The sequence below is a fragment of the Glycine soja genome, chromosome 11 (genome assembly GCF_004193775.1).
Source record: "Glycine soja cultivar W05 chromosome 11, ASM419377v2, whole genome shotgun sequence".
Taxonomy (NCBI): domain Eukaryota; kingdom Viridiplantae; phylum Streptophyta; class Magnoliopsida; order Fabales; family Fabaceae; genus Glycine; species Glycine soja.
The window spans coordinates 7,532,324-7,552,106 of NC_041012.1; the positions used below are offsets into that span (position 1 = coordinate 7,532,324).

General features: G+C 33.7%; 3 protein-coding genes across 3 annotated transcripts; 2 read left to right on the forward strand and 1 right to left on the reverse strand.

Moving 5' to 3' along the window:
- The first annotated feature begins 200 nt into the window (after positions 1 to 200).
- On the forward strand, positions 201 to 1,112 carry LOC114376100 (peptidyl-prolyl cis-trans isomerase 1). Its single transcript, XM_028334020.1, has one exon. The coding sequence runs from the start codon at positions 288 to 290 to the stop codon at positions 804 to 806; it is 519 nt and encodes a 172-aa protein (XP_028189821.1). The 5' UTR covers positions 201 to 287; the 3' UTR covers positions 807 to 1,112.
- Positions 1,113 to 3,721: 2,609 nt separating this feature from the next.
- On the forward strand, positions 3,722 to 7,330 carry LOC114376732 (peptidyl-tRNA hydrolase 2, mitochondrial-like). Its single transcript, XM_028334975.1, has 7 exons — positions 3,722 to 4,090; positions 4,177 to 4,235; positions 4,512 to 4,571; positions 4,655 to 4,724; positions 5,802 to 5,871; positions 6,609 to 6,635; positions 6,966 to 7,330. The coding sequence occupies exons 1-7, from the start codon at positions 3,854 to 3,856 to the stop codon at positions 7,013 to 7,015; spliced, it is 573 nt and encodes a 190-aa protein (XP_028190776.1). The 5' UTR covers positions 3,722 to 3,853; the 3' UTR covers positions 7,016 to 7,330.
- Positions 7,331 to 10,892: 3,562 nt separating this feature from the next.
- On the reverse strand, positions 10,893 to 14,697 carry LOC114376731 (putative pentatricopeptide repeat-containing protein At5g59900). The gene is made up of 2 exons (XM_028334974.1): positions 11,683 to 14,697; positions 10,893 to 11,340 (listed from the first exon to the last, which is right to left on the reverse strand). Exon 1 carries the CDS (start codon positions 14,647 to 14,649, stop codon positions 11,947 to 11,949), a length of 2,703 nt encoding a protein of 900 aa, XP_028190775.1. The 5' UTR covers positions 14,650 to 14,697; the 3' UTR covers positions 10,893 to 11,340; positions 11,683 to 11,946.
- Between the last annotated feature and the right edge of the window lie 5,086 nt (positions 14,698 to 19,783).

The window sequence follows — 19,783 nt, forward strand, 5'->3', positions numbered from 1 at the left end:
TTGCGGCCTGACAAAAGTCCACACACATGAAAGAAAGTCATTGGCATAATGACAAGAGCATATCCGTGACCTCGGATCCGCTCCAATAACCCTAGTCAACTCCAAACTCAACCATAGTTACTTCACTTCACTCACACCCCGCCACGTGTCCCAATCGAACGGTCACTTTAGCATCACGCGCCTCTATAAATATATATCTCTATGTCTTTCTCAATCCTGAGCAAAACCCTAATCCCTATTTTTCTTCCTCAGTAGTGTCATTTACGCTTCTCTTCTCTGCAGCAACTATGCCTAACCCTAAGGTCTTCTTCGACATGACCATCGGCGGTCAATCTGCTGGCCGCATCGTGATGGAGCTCTACGCCGACGTCACTCCCCGCACCGCCGAGAACTTCCGCGCGCTTTGCACCGGCGAGAAGGGCGTAGGGCGGAGCGGCAAGCCCCTCCACTACAAGGGCTCGTCCTTCCACCGCGTGATCCCGAGTTTCATGTGTCAGGGTGGCGACTTCACCGCCGGAAACGGAACCGGCGGCGAGTCGATTTATGGCGCCAAGTTCGCCGACGAGAACTTCGTGAAGAAGCACACCGGTCCCGGCATCCTCTCCATGGCGAACGCCGGTCCCGGAACCAACGGATCTCAGTTCTTCATTTGCACGGAGAAGACAGAGTGGCTCGACGGAAAGCATGTCGTGTTCGGACAGGTCATCGAAGGATTGAACGTTGTCAAGGACATCGAGAAGGTCGGATCCAGCTCCGGCAGGACCTCCAAGCCCGTTGTCATCGCCAACTGCGGTCAACTCTCTTAGACGACGTTGACCCGCGGCTTTAATCTCTGAATCTGTGTTATTTCTTTCGGTGTCGTTTTTGCCTTTTTTTTCTCTTCTTTTCTTTCTCGTGTCGTCGTTTAGGGGATTGTGGTGTTAAGGATATCATTTCGAAACCCTTCCCCTTTCCTTTTCAATATCAGTATCATGTGGTTGGTTGGTTGGGGTTCATAGAGTGAGTGAATGGAGTCTGTTATGAGAAGCATAAAAAAAACATGATGAGCTACCTTCAATAAAATTAGGACATCTATAATTCGCCTAATAATACTCTTTGCTCTTCGGTTTCTATTTTTCGCTGTGTTCTGAATTTATGGCACTTAAATGTTAATTAGCGTTTAGCGTTTAATTAATTACAAGTTACGATAAATATTGCCTGAGGCTGCAGCCAGTAACGTTCGTTTGTTTGTTTGATGGATTGATTTTGTGCGTGTTATTAAGGGTTTTAGTTCCCTTCTCTTTAACTACCGAGAGGGATTTTGATAAATTGTGGTCTGTGTTTACTATCAGTATTGTACTTATATATTATCTGGGAAGAAAATCTTATTTGTTTGTATGTTTATGGAGAGTGTTAGTAGTTTGCCATAACTTTGTTGAACACTTTTGACGTAAGGAGGTGGAAAGATGATTGGAGAGGACACGTGTCAGTGTCCAGTGAACCTAGAGCAGAGCATGGACAAGTGAGAAATATCTGGTATTTTAGATGTCGCTAATGATAAAATTTAGGATGAAACTAAAAATACATGTGAATGTGGTGCCCAGCAACCGCTGTTTTCCTTCCACCAGCTTTTTTTTTTTAAATTTGTTGGTTTTTTTTGGTTGAGGATTGAAACACCGATTTCTCATTTTTGGTATTTCTTATTATTAATTTAGTTGTACAAAAAAAAAGTACCGAGTATATTATATTATATTATGCTTGGTTATTTGTAGCTACTTCTGTTGTTTACTGAAAAAATATACATTAATGATATATATTATGCTTGGTTAATAGACTTGATTTGTTGAAACCAATCAAATGGGGATTTAAAGGCCAATAACTTACATGTTATTTCTCTGTTTCGTGTGGATGGATGCTCCTTGCAAACATGGTGTTGGGGGTCAGAAAAAGGAAATTGCATAACGCTAGGGACCCCGTTCGTGTTGCCAACTATGGTCATGATTCTTCTTTTTTTACTTTTAGAGGTTCCTCTACCAGTGGCTACCGTTCTTTGGCAAGCTGCTATTATTAGCCTTCTAACGCCTTTTGTTTTTTAAAAGGCACAGAAAGCTCCGTGATTGGAGTTTGGTTATATTCGGTAAAATGTAAAATTAGTTTATTAAATTTAAAGTATTTCATAAGATTAATTATTAAAGTAATTAAAAATATAAAATAACAGAAAAATAATAAAGTCATAATTTATTTTTAAAAAAATAAATAAATAAATTAAAGATAAAAGTGAAAAAACTTAAAAAGATAAAATTTAATATTTTAAAAAATATTATTTCAAGTAGCATTTTAAAATATTAAGAGTTACTTAAAAATTAATAAAAAAAAGTTTACTAACTAAATAATCAAATGAACTTTACATTTAGTAAAAAAATTAAAAAATAACTAAAATAATTACTCGTGCTAATCTATTCCCAATCCAAGTTTATGTTGCTGTGTGTCACTGCGATCATTGAGTAGTTTAACAACCTCTACTTCATCTCCTAGGAGGATGACACATTGCTCTTACTTTTTTATCCTTTTTTTGGTTATCTTTGATAGTGTTAGTGAGTCAGGAGCTCACATAAGAATACAAAAAAATCTAATATATGATTAAAAAATGAATTAAATTGAGTGTAATAAGTGCTAAGTTGAGGGATACTATTATAATTTGCTAAAAAGGGATAAAAAAAATATAATTTACGGTAAAGATATATATAATATACGAATGAGTAAAGGTAATTTTACAAACTTATAATAAGACAAATTCAAAGTTCAAATTTCAATGTTTATCCCGGTCATGAAGCGTCGTATTTCTGTTCTAGCCTCCGAGCACTAGAAATGGTGTCCATTTGCAGAAAATCATGGTCTCAGTTTTATAATAGTACATTAAAAACACTGGCTGCCCTTGCGTTGTCCTCTGACGTGTGTTTTATGGACAATCTCATGATGAAAATATATATTAAAAAAATGTAATCAAGTGGATCGAATCAATCCGTTTCCTTAATATCAAAATTCAAGATCCGAATTGAATTGATTGGATTTACATTTTTTTATAATTCGATTTGAATCTAAATCACTCCAAATTTTCTGATTTAAATTAGTTCGGATCGGGTAATCAGATTGTTTTAGTTTCATGACTATCTTACTTTTAGGGACCAAAACCATGATTTACTTATTTCTTAAAATAAATGAATTTGGAATAAATGATGAATTTATTCTTTGAATATTTAACTCGTTACGTTACTCTCTAAAATTAAGGAAAATTTAAATAAGTTCTTTTCTTTTTTTTTGCATTTCATTTTAATTCATGACTTTTTTTTTCATTTTGATTGCTAAAATTACATTGTAATTATTATTATTTAAGTTCCTAAACAATGAATCAAAATGAAAAAATTGATTAATTTCAAAGATTTAAATGAAACTCTAGATAATTTCATTAGTTTATTTAAGTTATTCTTAATATTTTTTTACCCGAATTTATCCTTAGTTTTAAGAACTAATGAATAATTTGACAACGAGATACAAAATTATGGACAAAATTAATTATTTATTGAGTGAGTTTTAGCTTAAAAAATGTATATTAGAAATAGTAAGAGACTGCTGAAAGAAATGTATTATTAACTTAAATAGAATTTGACTATCAAAAAATCTAAGTGAGTTGATTAAACAAGATAAACTCTTATAAATCTCATAATATTTATGTTTTATTTCTCACTCATGGCATGAGTTAGTAATTGGCCATTTACCATTTTGTCCGGTGAGCGTTGCTGAAGAAAACGTTGGGTTGACGCAGAGTGTTATTCTTCTTCCCTTCGTCTGAAAACCCTAAAACATTGAATCTTAGATGGACTTGACATGGTTGAGTGCCATCCTGGTGGGGGCTGGTTACCTTGCTTTGGGTTACTTCATTGGTTCTCAGTATCCCCCTCGTTTCCTCTTCTCACATAAATTATCGACTAAACATAAAGAAGATGCTTCACTTCTCAATGACAACGACAATAAGAAGAGGAATACTAAGTCCAAACTCAAAGACCCCCTGGAGATTGAACAACTCGCTGAAATCCTCGATGATTTTAAGATGGTACTCCTCAAAATCCCTTCTTTTTCTCCAAACCCATGTACCTAATCTTAATGGGTTGCTTCAAAAACTGTTCCTTTTTTATGCAGATACTCGTTGTCAGGAATGATCTTAAAATGGGTAAAGGGAAGATTGCTGCTCAATGCAGGTACGTAATGTTTCACAATATTATCTTTGAAACTTTGAATATGCTGAGAGTCTGACACTTCCTATTAATCTGGTTGTCTAGTTTGTGGAACCACAGTCACTAACTTAGAAATCCTTGTGAACTGATTTATTGCTCTTATTTTGTTTTTCAATCATTTATCATTTATCTTGCTGCTTATCTTCTTATTTTTGTTTCTGTGGACTTCTATTTTTATTTATTAATGAAAACCTGATCAATGGTTCAAACTCACCACTTTATTTTTATGTCTTTGTGCAGTCATGCAACGTTAGGTCTCTATAAAAAGATCCTTCGTCGAGCACCAAAGGCTTTGAATAGGTACTTCCATAACCTTGGTTGCCCTTGCAGGTTATCTTGCATCCTATAACTTCATTCTCAAGTTTGTCAACGTAACTGTGCAGGTGGGAGATGTCTGCACAGCCTAAGGTGGTTGTCAAAATTGAAAGCGAAGAAGATATGCTGGCTTTGCAAGTGAGTATTGTTTAGGGCCATTTTCTGCTACATAAGCTAAGTTTCTTGTGTAATCCTTGTTATTTCTATCGGTTACAAGCCTGCTAAACATTAATAAGTTATTGGTTATAATTGTGATCAGGATGAAATTTTATTGGAAACCAATTTGCTTTAATTCAATAGGAAAGATATAAATTTGCTTCTCTTTTACTTAATCTTGTAAAGTTAGTGGCGAGTTTAGGCTTTAGGATTTGACGCCTTTAAAGTAAAGGGAAGAACCTTAGATGAAAAAATGTGGATTTATAATTATTAATTGAAAAATCAATAGTTAAGATTGTAATGAAACACATGCAGCTAAACAACGAACTACAAAATTGCTAAGATCTCAATTATTGATTTTTTGCTCAACGGTTATAACTCCACACTTTTTCTCATAAAGTGAGCCACATGAAGTGTTCTGGCAATTTCAAGAGAAAATACACAAGGCAAGGTCAGCAACTAGGAGTAAAATACAAAATACATGTCCTTTTTTACATTTGAACTAGCAAAAGGAAAAAAAAAAATAGATTTGGGTCAGTTATTTTACTTAGTTATAGGAACTGCGTAAAGCCTTTTTAGTGAATGTGAATGTATGTAAAGGAGGATAATGAGAGAAGAATTTAGTGTTCACAGAGCAATGTAAGGCAGGAGAGTTTTGGTTCTACTGTGAAAATATTGTTTGTAAAGTGTAAACATGAAACATAGAAAATGTGTTTTTATGCTTACTGGCAGCTGCAAATGTTGTAGCTAATTTTCTGAGAAACGCATGGATATGGCAAAGATGATGTCTAGGATTTGAATACAAAGTGAGAGCTCTTACATTGTAGCATGCAATTTGGGCTTTGCTTGGTGAATGTGCAGGGAGAGGAAGTGAGGGACTTCATTCAACAGAAAAGTTTGATGTACAAAAATGCTAAATTAAAAAGAAAAAATCCTGTAAATTTATTAGGCTGAAATACATATTTGAATGTTATAGTTTGTTTATCTCTCTTTTTAAATGCATGGTTTCTTTATCTTAAGCTGGTTTTGTTTTAGTAAAATTGTTTTTTAATGTGTTAGGAAAGGGCTAAATCTCTGAAGTTACCTACCCATATCACAATTGACGCTGGGAGAACACAGATTGCACCAAGTGAGTATTTGAAACTTCCCTTAAGTAGTTGCTTATAGATATCCTGTAGTTTTTATCAAGTATCAACTGGCTTTCAAATTATATGAAATTTTGTAAACTTAATCTTCTTAATGAGAACTTCCAATTCATAAAAAGTTATCAAGTATTAACTGGTTTTCAAACACATACTATATATTTATGAGGTGTTGTATCGGATTGTATTGTATCCAATAGGACCAATACCTGAATTGTATCTGGACTCATAGAAAGCTGTGTACAGCTAGAATTGAAACTAGAGATAGTTTTCCAGCATCCCCCTAAAATGAAATGGTCATCCCATGGTCCTTTTTTAAATATTGAAGTTTCATTCGTGCACAAAAATGTTAGTTCATGCACATTTTCTGCATAGAAGAGTTGCTAAGTTGGTTCATTTGGACTGTCTGTGTCTCTGTCTCTGTCTCTATCCCACGTGAGAAAAGACAGTTTGATTTAGTGCATGTTTGGTTTTCTGTCCAACTTGTTGTGCACAAATTCCGAGATCAAATCAATGGTCTACAAAACTCATTTTGCAAAAGGAAGGGTGGGGGTCCTTTTGCCAAACTCGTTTTGCTGCTAACGTTCATTTGCAACTGTTACCCAAACATGCACTTGTGTATATTCTATATACATATTCTACTTGTTGTATCTGTATGATATAAATTTTTGTATATATTTAATGCTTATGATAGTTAATTTGCATTTTTTCCTTTTTTGTCTAGATTCCAGAACAGTGATGGCAATTCTTGGTAATTCTCTCCTCCTCCAATGAATGTATTTTCCAGAGCTGTGATTTTTTTTGTTTACAATTTTAATTACAAAAATACCATTTTCATTTTATTGTCTATTTTCGAAGATTTGTATATGAAATAGGAAAAACATAAAATGTTTTCTCTATTTTCTATTATACAAGTAACTGAAAACAGGAAATAAAATGGAAATTAGATTAAATTTTTAATTAAAGGTGAAAACTAAAAATGCAAAAGAAAACATTTTATCAAATCAAATTGGTCTTTAACATATTGTTTTCTTCTTATACAGCTAGAAGTAGTTTGATATAATATGATATTCATGTGCAGGACCTGTTGAAGTGGTAGATGAGGTAACAGGTGGTCTGAAACTACTATAGTTTTCTGTCAGATCATCTTGGTGCATTGCTTACCATGAAGCATAACAGATCGAACTAATTATGGGCCCCGTGAAGATTTACCATGTTCTTTGTCCACAAAAAGATTTACGATTAATCTTAGTTGATAGTTTGATGATAACGATGATGATGAAAACTTGTCTTTAGAGATCTGGAATCATGTGCAATTCAGTTTGTATGATATATTTACGGTGATTCCAGGCTCAGCGCCCAAAATTTTTATTCACGATTGGTTTTGGAAGGTGTATGAATTTTTTAAGCCATTGAAGTAAAACTTGGATATGCCATTCGGAATAAGAAAATGATGGGAATATATTAATAGCATTATGCCTTGATTCAAAAAGTTAAAACGACTATTAGACACCCACTTAAAATCATAAACATATGAGAAAATCCAACCATCCATCCGGTTGTTCGTTTTAGAATTGTGATGTGATGTTAACTTAGCCATTCTACACTAAAATTCCTTTAGGCTGTGTTTATTTGGAGAGAAAAAGAGTATAAATAAATAGTAAATTGATATGGGATTTATATTTTTATAATCTATTTTAATTAAAAAATTTCATCTCAATTTATTCTCTTTTCATTCTATTGAAAGGAAACTTAAGTTTGGGTGGAGAGTAAAACATAAACTTAAATTTGACCTACAAAATGAAACTAGATTGTATCAGTAAGGGGGTGAAGTGTGGATTAATTTTATTTGTTAAGTGGTTTATTTGGCCTTTTGATCATTAGGAGGTAATTTTTTTTTTGGAATTTACCAAATGCGAACAGTTTTTAAATTATTTATCAAATGGAGTAAGTTAGTATGAATGATAATGACTTCAAGTACTAAAGTGGTATGATTTTTAGGACTTTGGCTTTTTTTTGTTGAACTATTTTATGACTTTTCGTATTTTATTAATTTTTATTTCTTTTTTAAAATTTAAGGAAGCAAAGTTGTATAGGACTATACGATTTTAAAGTTGTTAATAACGTTACGACTTTAAAGTCGTGAATAATCTTGGGACTTTAATTGTCCTCCAATATTATTAACTAATTTAATTTTTAGAATTAATCCTAAGAAAATAATAAAAGTACTTTTTATTAATAAACAAAACAATATAAATTATTCAACAACAAAAATAAAAAGTACACACAATTTTAGGTGTTAACTTGCTTATATGGACAATTACTACAATTATATCATTTAGTTCTACACGATGGACATTTCTTGAGCTTATTTGAAATTGATTCGTTTATCTCATTATATATACGACTAATGGTTGACCTTCTTGATGGGTCTCGCCGCTTTGAAGGATTAGGCATAATATTGAGGTCATTTATCTTCGCTCAAACTTTGTAAATATTTTTTAACTTGTATACAAGATCAACAAAGTCATCACATTCTAAATTGCAAGAGGCACATGCTACAATTGCATGCGAGTAAGAAATTCCTAGTGTCTAAAATTTCCCACAATCACATCACCATTTGTTCAATTAGACAACAATCACCAACAAATCAAGTACAACAAGATAAAAGACTACGATACATATGTAAAAGAACTCGTTATAGAATATCATTCTATTGTTAATATCTATAAAAAAATTAAGTACATTATTTTTTTTAATTTAAGTATTTTGTTTACATATTTTTTTAATTCTCTTGCAAATAATAATTAATAATATTAGAAATATAGAAAATAAATAACTTACAAATAATTAGAAAGAAAAAAAATAAAGGGCATGACTTTGAAGTTTAAAAAAATACATCACTTCAAAGTCATAGACCATCACATGACTTTAAAGTTGTGACCTTAAAAAAAATAAAAATAGCTAAAGTCATAACTATGAATACGACTTCATTTAAAAAAAATAAAAATCTCAAATCATACAATTTTGGTACTTGAAGTAGCCGTCCATAGGACATATCTCATTTGATAAATAATTCAAAAATTACCTGATAAATTAGAAAAAAAAAATACCCCCTAATGATCAAAACCCCGGTTTATTTGCTAAAATTGTTACAAAATTGACATTTGCACCTAGCTTTACAATCAAGCCTTAGCTCATTGAGCCTTAACCACCTAGTTCCTATCGCTACTACATACCCAAATCTTTTAGAAGTCAAACTAAAATGTTTAGAAGCCCTTTTGTACTGAACTTGTTCGGCTGTGGTAATTCGTATATGGTTGTTTCCTTTGTCATAGTAGGAGGTGAATATGCAAGGCAATGCTGAATTTAGAATTCCAAATAGTAACGGCTAAGGTGTGTGTATGATGCGATTGAAGTTGTCATAGGGTAAGTATAGACAAAATGTCGAGGGATATGGTATGGCAGTCATTCCATCATGATTTTGTCATATTTCTTAATGATAATTGTTGTAGGATGTGACAAATGTTTCTTCTTACATGAAGTTTATGCTCATAAGAATTACTTGATTGACAATGAAAACTACATGATTGATAGTGATTGATAATCAAGCGATGATTATCCTTGAGAATGAATCAAACACTTAGTCGGCATAAAGGAGAGTGAACTAATTGACTTGGCCAAAATTTGAATACATATAAAACACCTTTAAACATTAATTATGCATTTATGCAAATAAAGACCAAGTATTAATCAAAATTTAAAAAGTTAAAAGAAAAATTTTCTTATATATATTTGTTATCGTTTAGGTCAATTAAAGCCCAAGGAGCCAATCACCAAATGCCAAAATGTATGAGGTAACCAAGGTAAAATTAAGAAATGATCACAAATGACACAATGATGACAAAAAGAATTTAGAAAAAATGAGGAAGCTAGAATCAAGAGAGTGCATACCCAAAAACAGAGATAAGGAATATTCTCCAAGTGCCCACCGTTTCAAAGCATTTAATAGCCACCATGAATGGCTTGCAATAAGTTAAACGTAATAGAATGTTTCAACTTTCAAGCCGAAACTAGTCATTGGGTTTTTTACATAAAATAATTGCAACAAAAATCAAGTTTTACCATAGCTTTTTAATTGACAAAACCGTGCAACCCAAGCCATTCAGACATGATTAGTCACATGGTTTAGTTACACCTAGCATGATTAAAGTTAACTAAGTTTCCCAACGCAGGTTAATCCTATAAATTCAATAAAAGATGGTTCCATAAGTGAATAAAAAGGCTTTCCTGCCTTCTTCATTCCTAGTTCACGTGAAGTTTAATAAGAGTGCAGAGAGCCTTTGGTGCTGGGTGTATTAAACCATTTACAAAGTAGAAGGGCATACAAAAGTTCAAACAAACCAAGGCAAGGAAAAGACCTTTTTGGTATACACCAATATCTTCTATTACAGTCCATCTTGCTCGAGTTGGATCAAACTGATATGTACAAAAAATTATCATTCCAAATATTTTAATGTAACTATATACTTTAGATTAAAATTCGAAATCTCTTATTAACTTCAAAAAATCTTATGTATGTGTTCGATGATGATGATAATAATAATTTGTCATGAACCATAGGCTAATCCTAACTCAGTAGCCGATTAATTATACTTTCCTTTTCTGGTTCTAACACTAATTTTATTCTGTCGATAAATCACAATAATTAATAGAAATTCTATCATAATTTTTTAAGAAAATTTTAAATTAACTATTTTATTTTATTTACTAACTAATTACATTTTGCTCCTAACTTTTACATTTCTGATACTAATTTCATTTTCAGCAATTAATTTTTATATATTTTTTGACATCATTTATTAATTCATCACGATTAAATTGGATAATATATAAAGGTCTATCCAACTTTTTGACATAGGACATTGATTTTAGCATTATGTATAGTTGAATCATAAAATTAGGATGATTCAAACTTCAAGGTATATAACTCACATCCGTATACAACTTTTTTAGAAGAATGCAACGCACCAGATCAAATTAGGATGATTCAAAGTATAAGTTGCATCCGAATTCAAAATACATCAAGGGTAATTTCTAAAACTTGAATTTGTCAAAATTAATTTCAGACTGAGATGAGTTAGTGTGACGGAACAGATCATGAACACTCCTAATTGTGAATGAATCACATGCGAAAACAATGAGTTGCATGGGTTTGGAAAAAGAAAATTGGAAGTTGAACCAAAAGGAGAGTGTTTAGTGGTGGATGAACAAGTTATGCGTGCTAGTTGGCACAAATCATAGATTTGAATCTTCACTGCTCCAATTGCTTAACACCAAGCTTCAAGATATCCATGGAGATTCTCTGATATCGACATGAATGACTTGATTTCAGCCAGACTAGAGAGGTAACCGATCAATCAGAATGCGTGAAAGCTGGCCCAAACATAACGTAACTGCAATATCAAAATATACAAGTGGTGACTGACTAGTGACTACATAAAATACTGTATTAATATTTAATATTGGGTGAAAATGAGTCTTAAGACTGTGTAAGCCTAACTTTTTAGGTTACTCTTTTTTCTTTAAAATTAGATACTCTTCTAACTAACTTCTATAGAAGCTTATCTTCGCAAGTACAATGTTGCTTTTATTATTAAGCATTTTGGTAAAACTGTGTTTGACTCATCTTTTCCTTTTAAGTAGTAGAGAAGTCCAAAAAAAACCCCTGCCAAACAGTACCTTATACTGTTCATGCAGCTAATATAGAACATTTGTTCCACTTTACAAGTACTAACCTTTTACCGGGCTCTTCTGATTTGGATACGACGCCATATCATAGATTACTTATGCAGACACTTCCACATTTTCAGGCTTCAGAAACCACCTTACTTCAAGCACCAACCTCTTCAGCCTCAAGAGATTCTATATATTTTGCCTTGGCTTCACCCACCCTTCTCAACATGTCATTATGCAACTAAAATGCCGTGTTGAGCTCTGCATTACTGCAACAACCATCATACAGATTCTAAACCTTTGTTTAGAGCATGTTATGCCACAATTTAACCGGTGCTGTTATATTCACCCTTCAGCAACGCTTGTAAATTTTGTCTTGGCTTCACCCCTCTCCTCAACATATCATCACGCAATTCAAATGCCTTGTTGAGCTCTCCATTAACACAACAACCATATATTAGCAAGTTATATGCAACCAAATCTGGCTCAAGACCTTTGTTTAACATGGTATCCCATAATTTAACAGCTGCTCCTACATTGCCACTTCTGCAATAGTCATAAATTAAAGTTGAATAGGTAACACAGTCAGGGAAAATACCATTTTCAGTCATTTCAAAAAGAACTTTGGTGGCTTCATGAAATCTACCCAGTTTGCAGAAGCCACGGATAATAATGTTATATGTTACAGTGTTTGCTAAAAGCCCTTTAAGCATTGCATGGTGAAGCCCTATAGCTTCCTTCATATTTCCCTCCTTCGTAAGATTGTCAAGAAAACAGCCATATGTGATTGAATTGGGAGGGACATTTGCAGCCTGCATTTTTTTAAAAAGAAGACCTGCTCTGTCCATTTCCCCTGCTTTGCATAAACCATTCATCAAAGCAGTATAAGTCACAACATTGGGAAAGCATTCCTCAGTAACCATCAAATCCCAGCACTCAAAAGCTTTTTTAAAAGATCCTTCTTTGCTGTATGCGTCAATCATACTTGTATATATTATGTTATCAGGTCTCAATCCCTGATCATGCATATCTTTTAAGAGATCAAAAAACGTTTTCCTGTCTGGCTGCTTTAGAGCACCATCAATAAGAACAGAAAGGCAAACCAGATCCATGTTGATTCCTCTTTGAATCATTTCACAAGAAGCACTCAGTGCCTCCATCAATCTTCCTTCCCGGCAATAACCATGTAGAAGTGCACTATAGCACATCTCATTTAGCTTTGCATTCTGCTTGTGGAGACCATCAATAAAATCTTTAGCTTTAGAAATTCTACCAGTAGAACAAAGGCCACTGATAAGAGGTCTGTAGGTATATGTGTCAGGAATAAGGCCCTTTTGATGCATGTCTTCAAGCAATTCAAAGGCTTTATCAATTTTTCCATCCCTACAATACCCTTCAATCAATACATTATATGTCACCTCTGTTGGCTTGATATTCCTTTCAACCAATTCATCAAAAAGTTCAGATGCTTCAGCCATCTTATTTGTGCTGCAAAGCCCAGAAATAAGAGCAGTGAAAGTATAAACATTTGGAGTAATTCCTTTCTCAATCATATTGTTATATAGCTTAAATGCTTTTTGCACTTGTAGGTCTTTGCAATACCCACTAATCAATGATGTGAAGGTTATAGCAGTTGGCTCCACCTTTTTATTGCTCATCTCAGTAAACAGAGACTCAGCTGCACTCAAATCCCCAAACTTGCATTGACCGTTTATCAAAGAGTTATAGGCATATACAGTTTCTCCTATACCATCCCGTATCATTCTATCAAAATAAGATATTGCAACATCCAACCTTCCCCTTCTGCAGAAGGAATCAATCAGAATAGAATAAGTAATACCATTGGGACACAAGTTCATCGACCTCATATTATTATAAAGTGACTCCGCCTTTTCCAAGTCTCCATCTTTACACAAAGAGTTGATTAACGCATTATAAACAAACAAATTCAGCACAAAACCAAATCTCCCCACCTTAACTACCAACTCATAAGCCTCATCAATCTTTCCCTTCTTTCTCAACCCATCTACTAACCCCGACACGGCAGCCTCTGACGGAGCAAGCCCCAATTCAACCATTTCATCCATAAGCTGAATTCCAGCCTCAAATTGTTGCACCCTACAAAAACCAAGCACCAATGTACAGTATGTAACCACATCAGCTTTCAAACCCTTTCCCCCCAACGATCTTTTAACCTCAACGGCTTCCCAAACTCGATCACCCTTACACAGCCCATGAATCAAGACATTATAAGTCACAATATTAAGATCAAACCCATTAGCTTCCATCCACCGAATCTTCTCCTTAGCTCTAAAAAAATCTTTCAATTCACACATACTCCGAACCACAGCGGAGCAAGTATAAGGATCAGGTCGAACACCCGCATTCACAGACTCATCAAACAATTCCCAAACTGTTATAAATTTTCTAACTTTCAGAAGCCCGTTCAAGAGGGCACTCAGTGTTCTAACTTCAGGCAACAAATTGTTGGCAAACAAGAGTTTCACAGTGACCACAGCATCAAAAACTCTTGAACTCAGCACGTAATTCTGAACCAACAAATCGAAACCCAGAGTGGACGAGAACTTACATCGCTTGTGAGAGTGTAGAAAGAGGGAAAAAACGCATTTTGGGTGGGACCCACGAAGGAGAAGGGTGTGCAAGAGGGAATTCGCGGGCCAGAAGAGCCTGGAGTGAACGAGCGCGTGGACCATGATGGCGAAGGAGGTTGTGGAGTGGTTCATGTTTTTGTGCAGACCGAGAAAGTTGAAGAACCTCAAAGCTAGCTTGGCATCGTCGAGGGTGTTCATCAACACTTGCTCCACGTGATGGGGTCTCAATGTCGATGAAATTGAAGCGTCGTTGAAAGCCACCTTCCAACTCTGCTTTCCTCGGACGATGTCGCAGAGGAGTGACACAAAACGACCATCGTTTTGGTCGTCCGGTTTGGATGCGGAGAAGTGTCTGTGGAGAATACGGGTGGTGGCGGCTGAGGCGGGGACCTCCGTGCGAACATATCGGAGCTTCATTCGCCACCGCAACACTACACGCACACGCACCAGATTGGAATTGGGTTCTTCTCTTCATAAGATAGTGTTATTGTTAGGCCTCAATTAAAAGAAAAACTGCTTAAATTTATTAAAGTAAAAAAAAAAAAATACAAAAACAACAGCAACAGCAACAATAACAATGTGAAAACAAATTTATTCGTGATTTCTAGTGCAATGCACACTGAAAATTTGACAAAAGAATACTGGTTTATTCGTTAAAACATATTTATATGATTTTTTTAGAAAACAAATTTATATGATTATTCAATCACAATTCATTTTACCTAACAAATACATAATTTCCTACTCTTATCTATGTTATCTTTATCACATTTTTAATGTTTTCATTTCTAAATTAAATTCGTATCATTTTTAGAAAAATTAAATTAATTTAAAAGTACTCCAAAATATGACAAGTGTTTACTGAATATCTTTGATGATAATAGTATTTCTTACTATAGTAGTTCCTACAAAAAGTATTTCTTATGATAACACTTCCAAAAATATTATTCTCAAAATATAATTTAAACCATAAAACAATCACTGCACAAAATTTTCATTATCTCCTCCCAAGAGCAAAACAATGTACTATTGTTTTCAAATACAAGACTAGTTTATCTAATTCACACTCTTTAATAAAGTTTATTAATTTAGTTATTAACATTAAATTTGTTAAACATTAAATTCACACCCTTTATTATTATTTTTCTAAAATTACTTTTAAAATTATTGTGATTCATTCATCAATCTTACTCTTTTCACTTAATTTGCTTTCTACCAAAGTAAAAAAAAAAAATCATTTATTATAAAATAATGAAAGATAATTTAGTAAAAAAATAATGCAAAAATAACTTCAAAAGAAACTTATAAAAAGGAATGAAAAATTTCTAAAAAAATATTTTTATTGAATAACTAGAGATGGTTCCAAACCCCATTAGAAAATAAAATTTGAAATTAAATATTAGTCTAGGTCCACTTGTACTCAGACGAAATCCTTCATCCAGTAAAGGACACTGGTAGTCCTCCTGGGCCTTATTGGACTCGGCGTCTCTTGTTGATCTTCCATCCTTGGTGGGCTGAGCTCTCGCTGGGCCCGCTATCAACACGTGTGAGTGGAATGCGATTATTCTGATGCAGAGCAGTAATGAAGTGTCAAAAATCAAAAACCAATATGATATTATGATACATCAATCATTTCACGATTTAATTTTTTACACACCTGGAGATCTTGATCTTGCATGCATTCATTTCCGGCAATGGAGAAAATACATGACATTGACATAGATGTTAACGTGTTTGCTCCACAGCTACAATTTTTCTTTCCGTTAACTTTCAACTGGATATCTTTTTCCTGTTCAAATTTCTTGGCAACATCTTCCATTCCCAACATATCATCCCTCCTAAAATTAGTATATTTTCTCGCACAGGAGCACCTCTGTGATGCAATGTCTGAATATATAACAATATAGCAAGAGAAACTATGTTAATAAATTATCATTGTGTGTACCAAATCGTCTTGCATTATTATGCTGCATATTATTGAAGAATAAATTCATCATCCAATAAGTGCAGCAGCAATGGGAATAAAAATCTTCAAATGATGAACACACAATTAATGTTTTCTTAATTACCATGGTGAAGACAAATTGGATAGAATTGGCAGTGCTCGCATAGCATGTAAGCTACGTAAGAATCTCTGTATCAGTGGAGGCAGTCGTGGCATGTCAGATGCATCAAAGAAAGTAAAGTGGCACAATGAGGTGTCAAGTCCATATGTTTGTTTTTTGAACCTCTGACTTCTTTCAAGGACCTATAAATTTGCCTCTTTATAAAGAAGTTCCTCGTATGCAATTACAGGACACAAATTGGTTCCAATGTGGTTATTCATGATTCATGTAAATCTTTCCAATATTTCACTCACCCCCTTCGACTATTGGTATCAGAAAAGCCTCATTTGCATGAGACTCAAATTCATGATACGAGTAGTTTCTGAAGAAAATAATAAAGGCCGGGAATTAATTATTTTACAATATTTAAGTCAGTAAGATGCTTTAAAACATGATCATAACATTCTTTTACCTTCCACTCATAGAAAAGGTTATTTTATCTTTCTTATTCCACCCAAGAAGCCGAAGAGGCTGTACAAAACTTCTTAAAGTCCTTTCTCTCTTTGGTTAACACGTCAACAGCAGACAATAACAGGAGAAACAATTTTACTAGAATTCAGAAGTGACTATGTTGTGACTATATTGTTCAATACTAGTCACCACATAAGGAGACTTGACACTACACTCTAACCCAAAACCTTAAGGCTCAGATTTATGGGTCTTCTCCTTACTCATATGGTGCTCAACCTTTTCATTTCTACTCGATGTGGGACTTCACCTCACACTTGTAACCCAACAACAAGTATATCTAGTAGTGACTATATTGTGTTGCCTCTAAATACTAGAATAGTGAATAAGGGAAAGAAAGGACATCTTTCTCTGGCATCTGATAAGTCTAAGTTTATGGGATGGCATGTGTAGGATATTCAAGTATGAACACATTTGTTAACGTGTAACATTAACTTGTGATTTTGTGAAAAATTCTTTCATTTCGAAAAACTTTTATCTATCACGTAGACATTCATAATATTTTATGACATGCCAAATTTAGATGCCTCTGGGGCAATCTTTTGTAGATAGACAAAAGGATCCTCAAACTCCTGCTCTCATGGATGGTATACTGGACACTCTGGAATATCAATGGTCCATCGAAGATCATTCAAATAAAATTTACCCGTTTTACTAGCCTTTGTTTTCCTTGGTCTTTCTATACAACTAGAATGAATTACTGGCTTGCGATGCTTCTGTTGTTGTTGTTGTTAGAAAAAATAAAAATGAAAGAAAATAAATACGAAAAAGATACACAGTCTTGAATTAAATAACAAAATAACAGGAGCAAAATAAATTTAATTGACAGCACATGAATAATGCATTATAACATATAATAAGCACAAGGAAAAAATAAATTAGAAAATGAAAGATATAGCCTGGGTTGAAGCGCGTAAACGCTATCCTTAGGAAGAAAACATCACTGGTAGGAAATTTGATTTTGCGCTCCTCTCCCAAGATACGACAACCCGTTGGTTCCGATCGTGTGTAACGAAAGGATCCGAACCTTCTGAACACCAATGCGCTTTCATAAAAATAAATTTTTATAGGAAAAGAAAGAGACAATTTGTTGGGAGTAAAAAACCAGCTGTGTGTTTTTAGAAGAGAGAAAATAGATATATATAGACATTTTTGCAACAATGACCGTTGGAAACCAACCTAGAGTTGTCAAAATAGTTGACTCATTAAAACAAAATCTTAAGAAAATCTAAAATAAATATTTTATTTTATAAAATAAAATTAATATAATTAATATATATTTATAAATTTTAAATTAAAACACAAATATTTATCAACATTGTTACATCAATGATCCATGAGTAGACATTGCGGGGATGATGGAAAAAAATGTGTGTGGAAGATTAATGTTCAGCGGTGAATGTATGTATCTTTGTCCCTTCTACTCTTGTTCATGGTTTATGTAGTTTTTCTACTTTTCTTTTGGTTTGTTTGCGTCCCAAACTATGAACAACTACGCACTTTCCATAGAATGGCAGTTATAGCAGTTAAGTGGGCGTTGTTGTTGCTTTTCTTTATCGCACGTGTTAAGAATTTTGCAGCCGTTCAGTTCCACTTGTGTGTCTCAAACTATGCTCCACCAATAAAACATTGACATTGACACTAAAAATAAAATTTGTATTTTCTATTTTTTCACACAGCCATTACACTGTTATTCATCCTTCTTCAACCTAACTGCTAAGAAGTCTTTCCTTCACCGTGGAGAGCATTGTTTTGCATCAGATATGTTTCCTCCTCTATTTTGATTGCAATTGATAATACGTTGATGGACTACTAGCAAAGAAAACAAAATCTTGATTTGATTTGAATTGCCTTGAAACAAAAATGGATCGCACGGAAGCAATTTGTTGTCTTCCCCAGTTCCCCTTATTGTCCATTCTATGAATACGTGAAAATTTGGCTTCCTTTTCTCCATTACGAATTGGGTAAATGCAGAGCACGTAAACAATTGGTAATCTCTCCCTTACAATCAATTCATAGTCAAGTGATATTAATGGCTTCCATTCCCAATTAGGATAAACTAGAGCTAGGTTACGTTTCATGTTATTTTCCTCGATACCACTCTCCCCTTTCGCTCCCTTCTCCTATTGTCGCCGTTGATTCAGAGGATATCATCGTCGATCTGCTCCCTTCTCCGATATCTTGACGGTGAGAAACACAGTCTCATCAATGAGATCTGTTCTGACGTTAAGCCAAGACTTGATGAGGCGGTGCGGATCTATGCCGACGTGGTGGTGTGAATCTCCGACAATGTGACGAGGCACCGATGTGACACAAAGAACAAAATAAATGCGTCATTGGATTCTAAAAAATGTGACACAAAGTCATTAACACACGTAAACAAGTTACTAAAAAAGTGTATATTTTGTCATTAAAGGGGTCTCTTTTCACCAAAAAGATATGAGATGTAATCCTTCATTAATATTGTGCGATTGACTCTCTACTAATATTCATATAATCAAACAAACCAGTATGTATGCAAAAAGATGCACAGTGAGAGCAATAAGACATTTTTGTTTTTTTACATTCAAATCACTTCATTTTGTTTTCTTATGCACAAAGTGAATTAGAAAATTTATTATTTGTAAACTATCATTGCAAATACATTTCACATGGATATAGAAATGAGGACAACAAATATATGTAATATTAATATATTATGTAAATAAATTGGGTAAAACCAATCTTATATCATAATTTATTAAGTTTTAATCAAGTAGAGTTCACAAAATTAACTCTATTCAAGTTTTAGTATATGTTTGATAGAGTAAAAAAAAAAAGACGAAAATTTTACATTAAAGTAAAAAATAAAAATATAAATCCTATGAAATTTTATTTTTTATTTCACTCATTTCTTTTCATCCTTTGTTTCTATCAAATGGGCTCTTAAGCTAAATGAGGATATGAGCAAAGTCTTCCCGAAACATTGATCTTTGTTA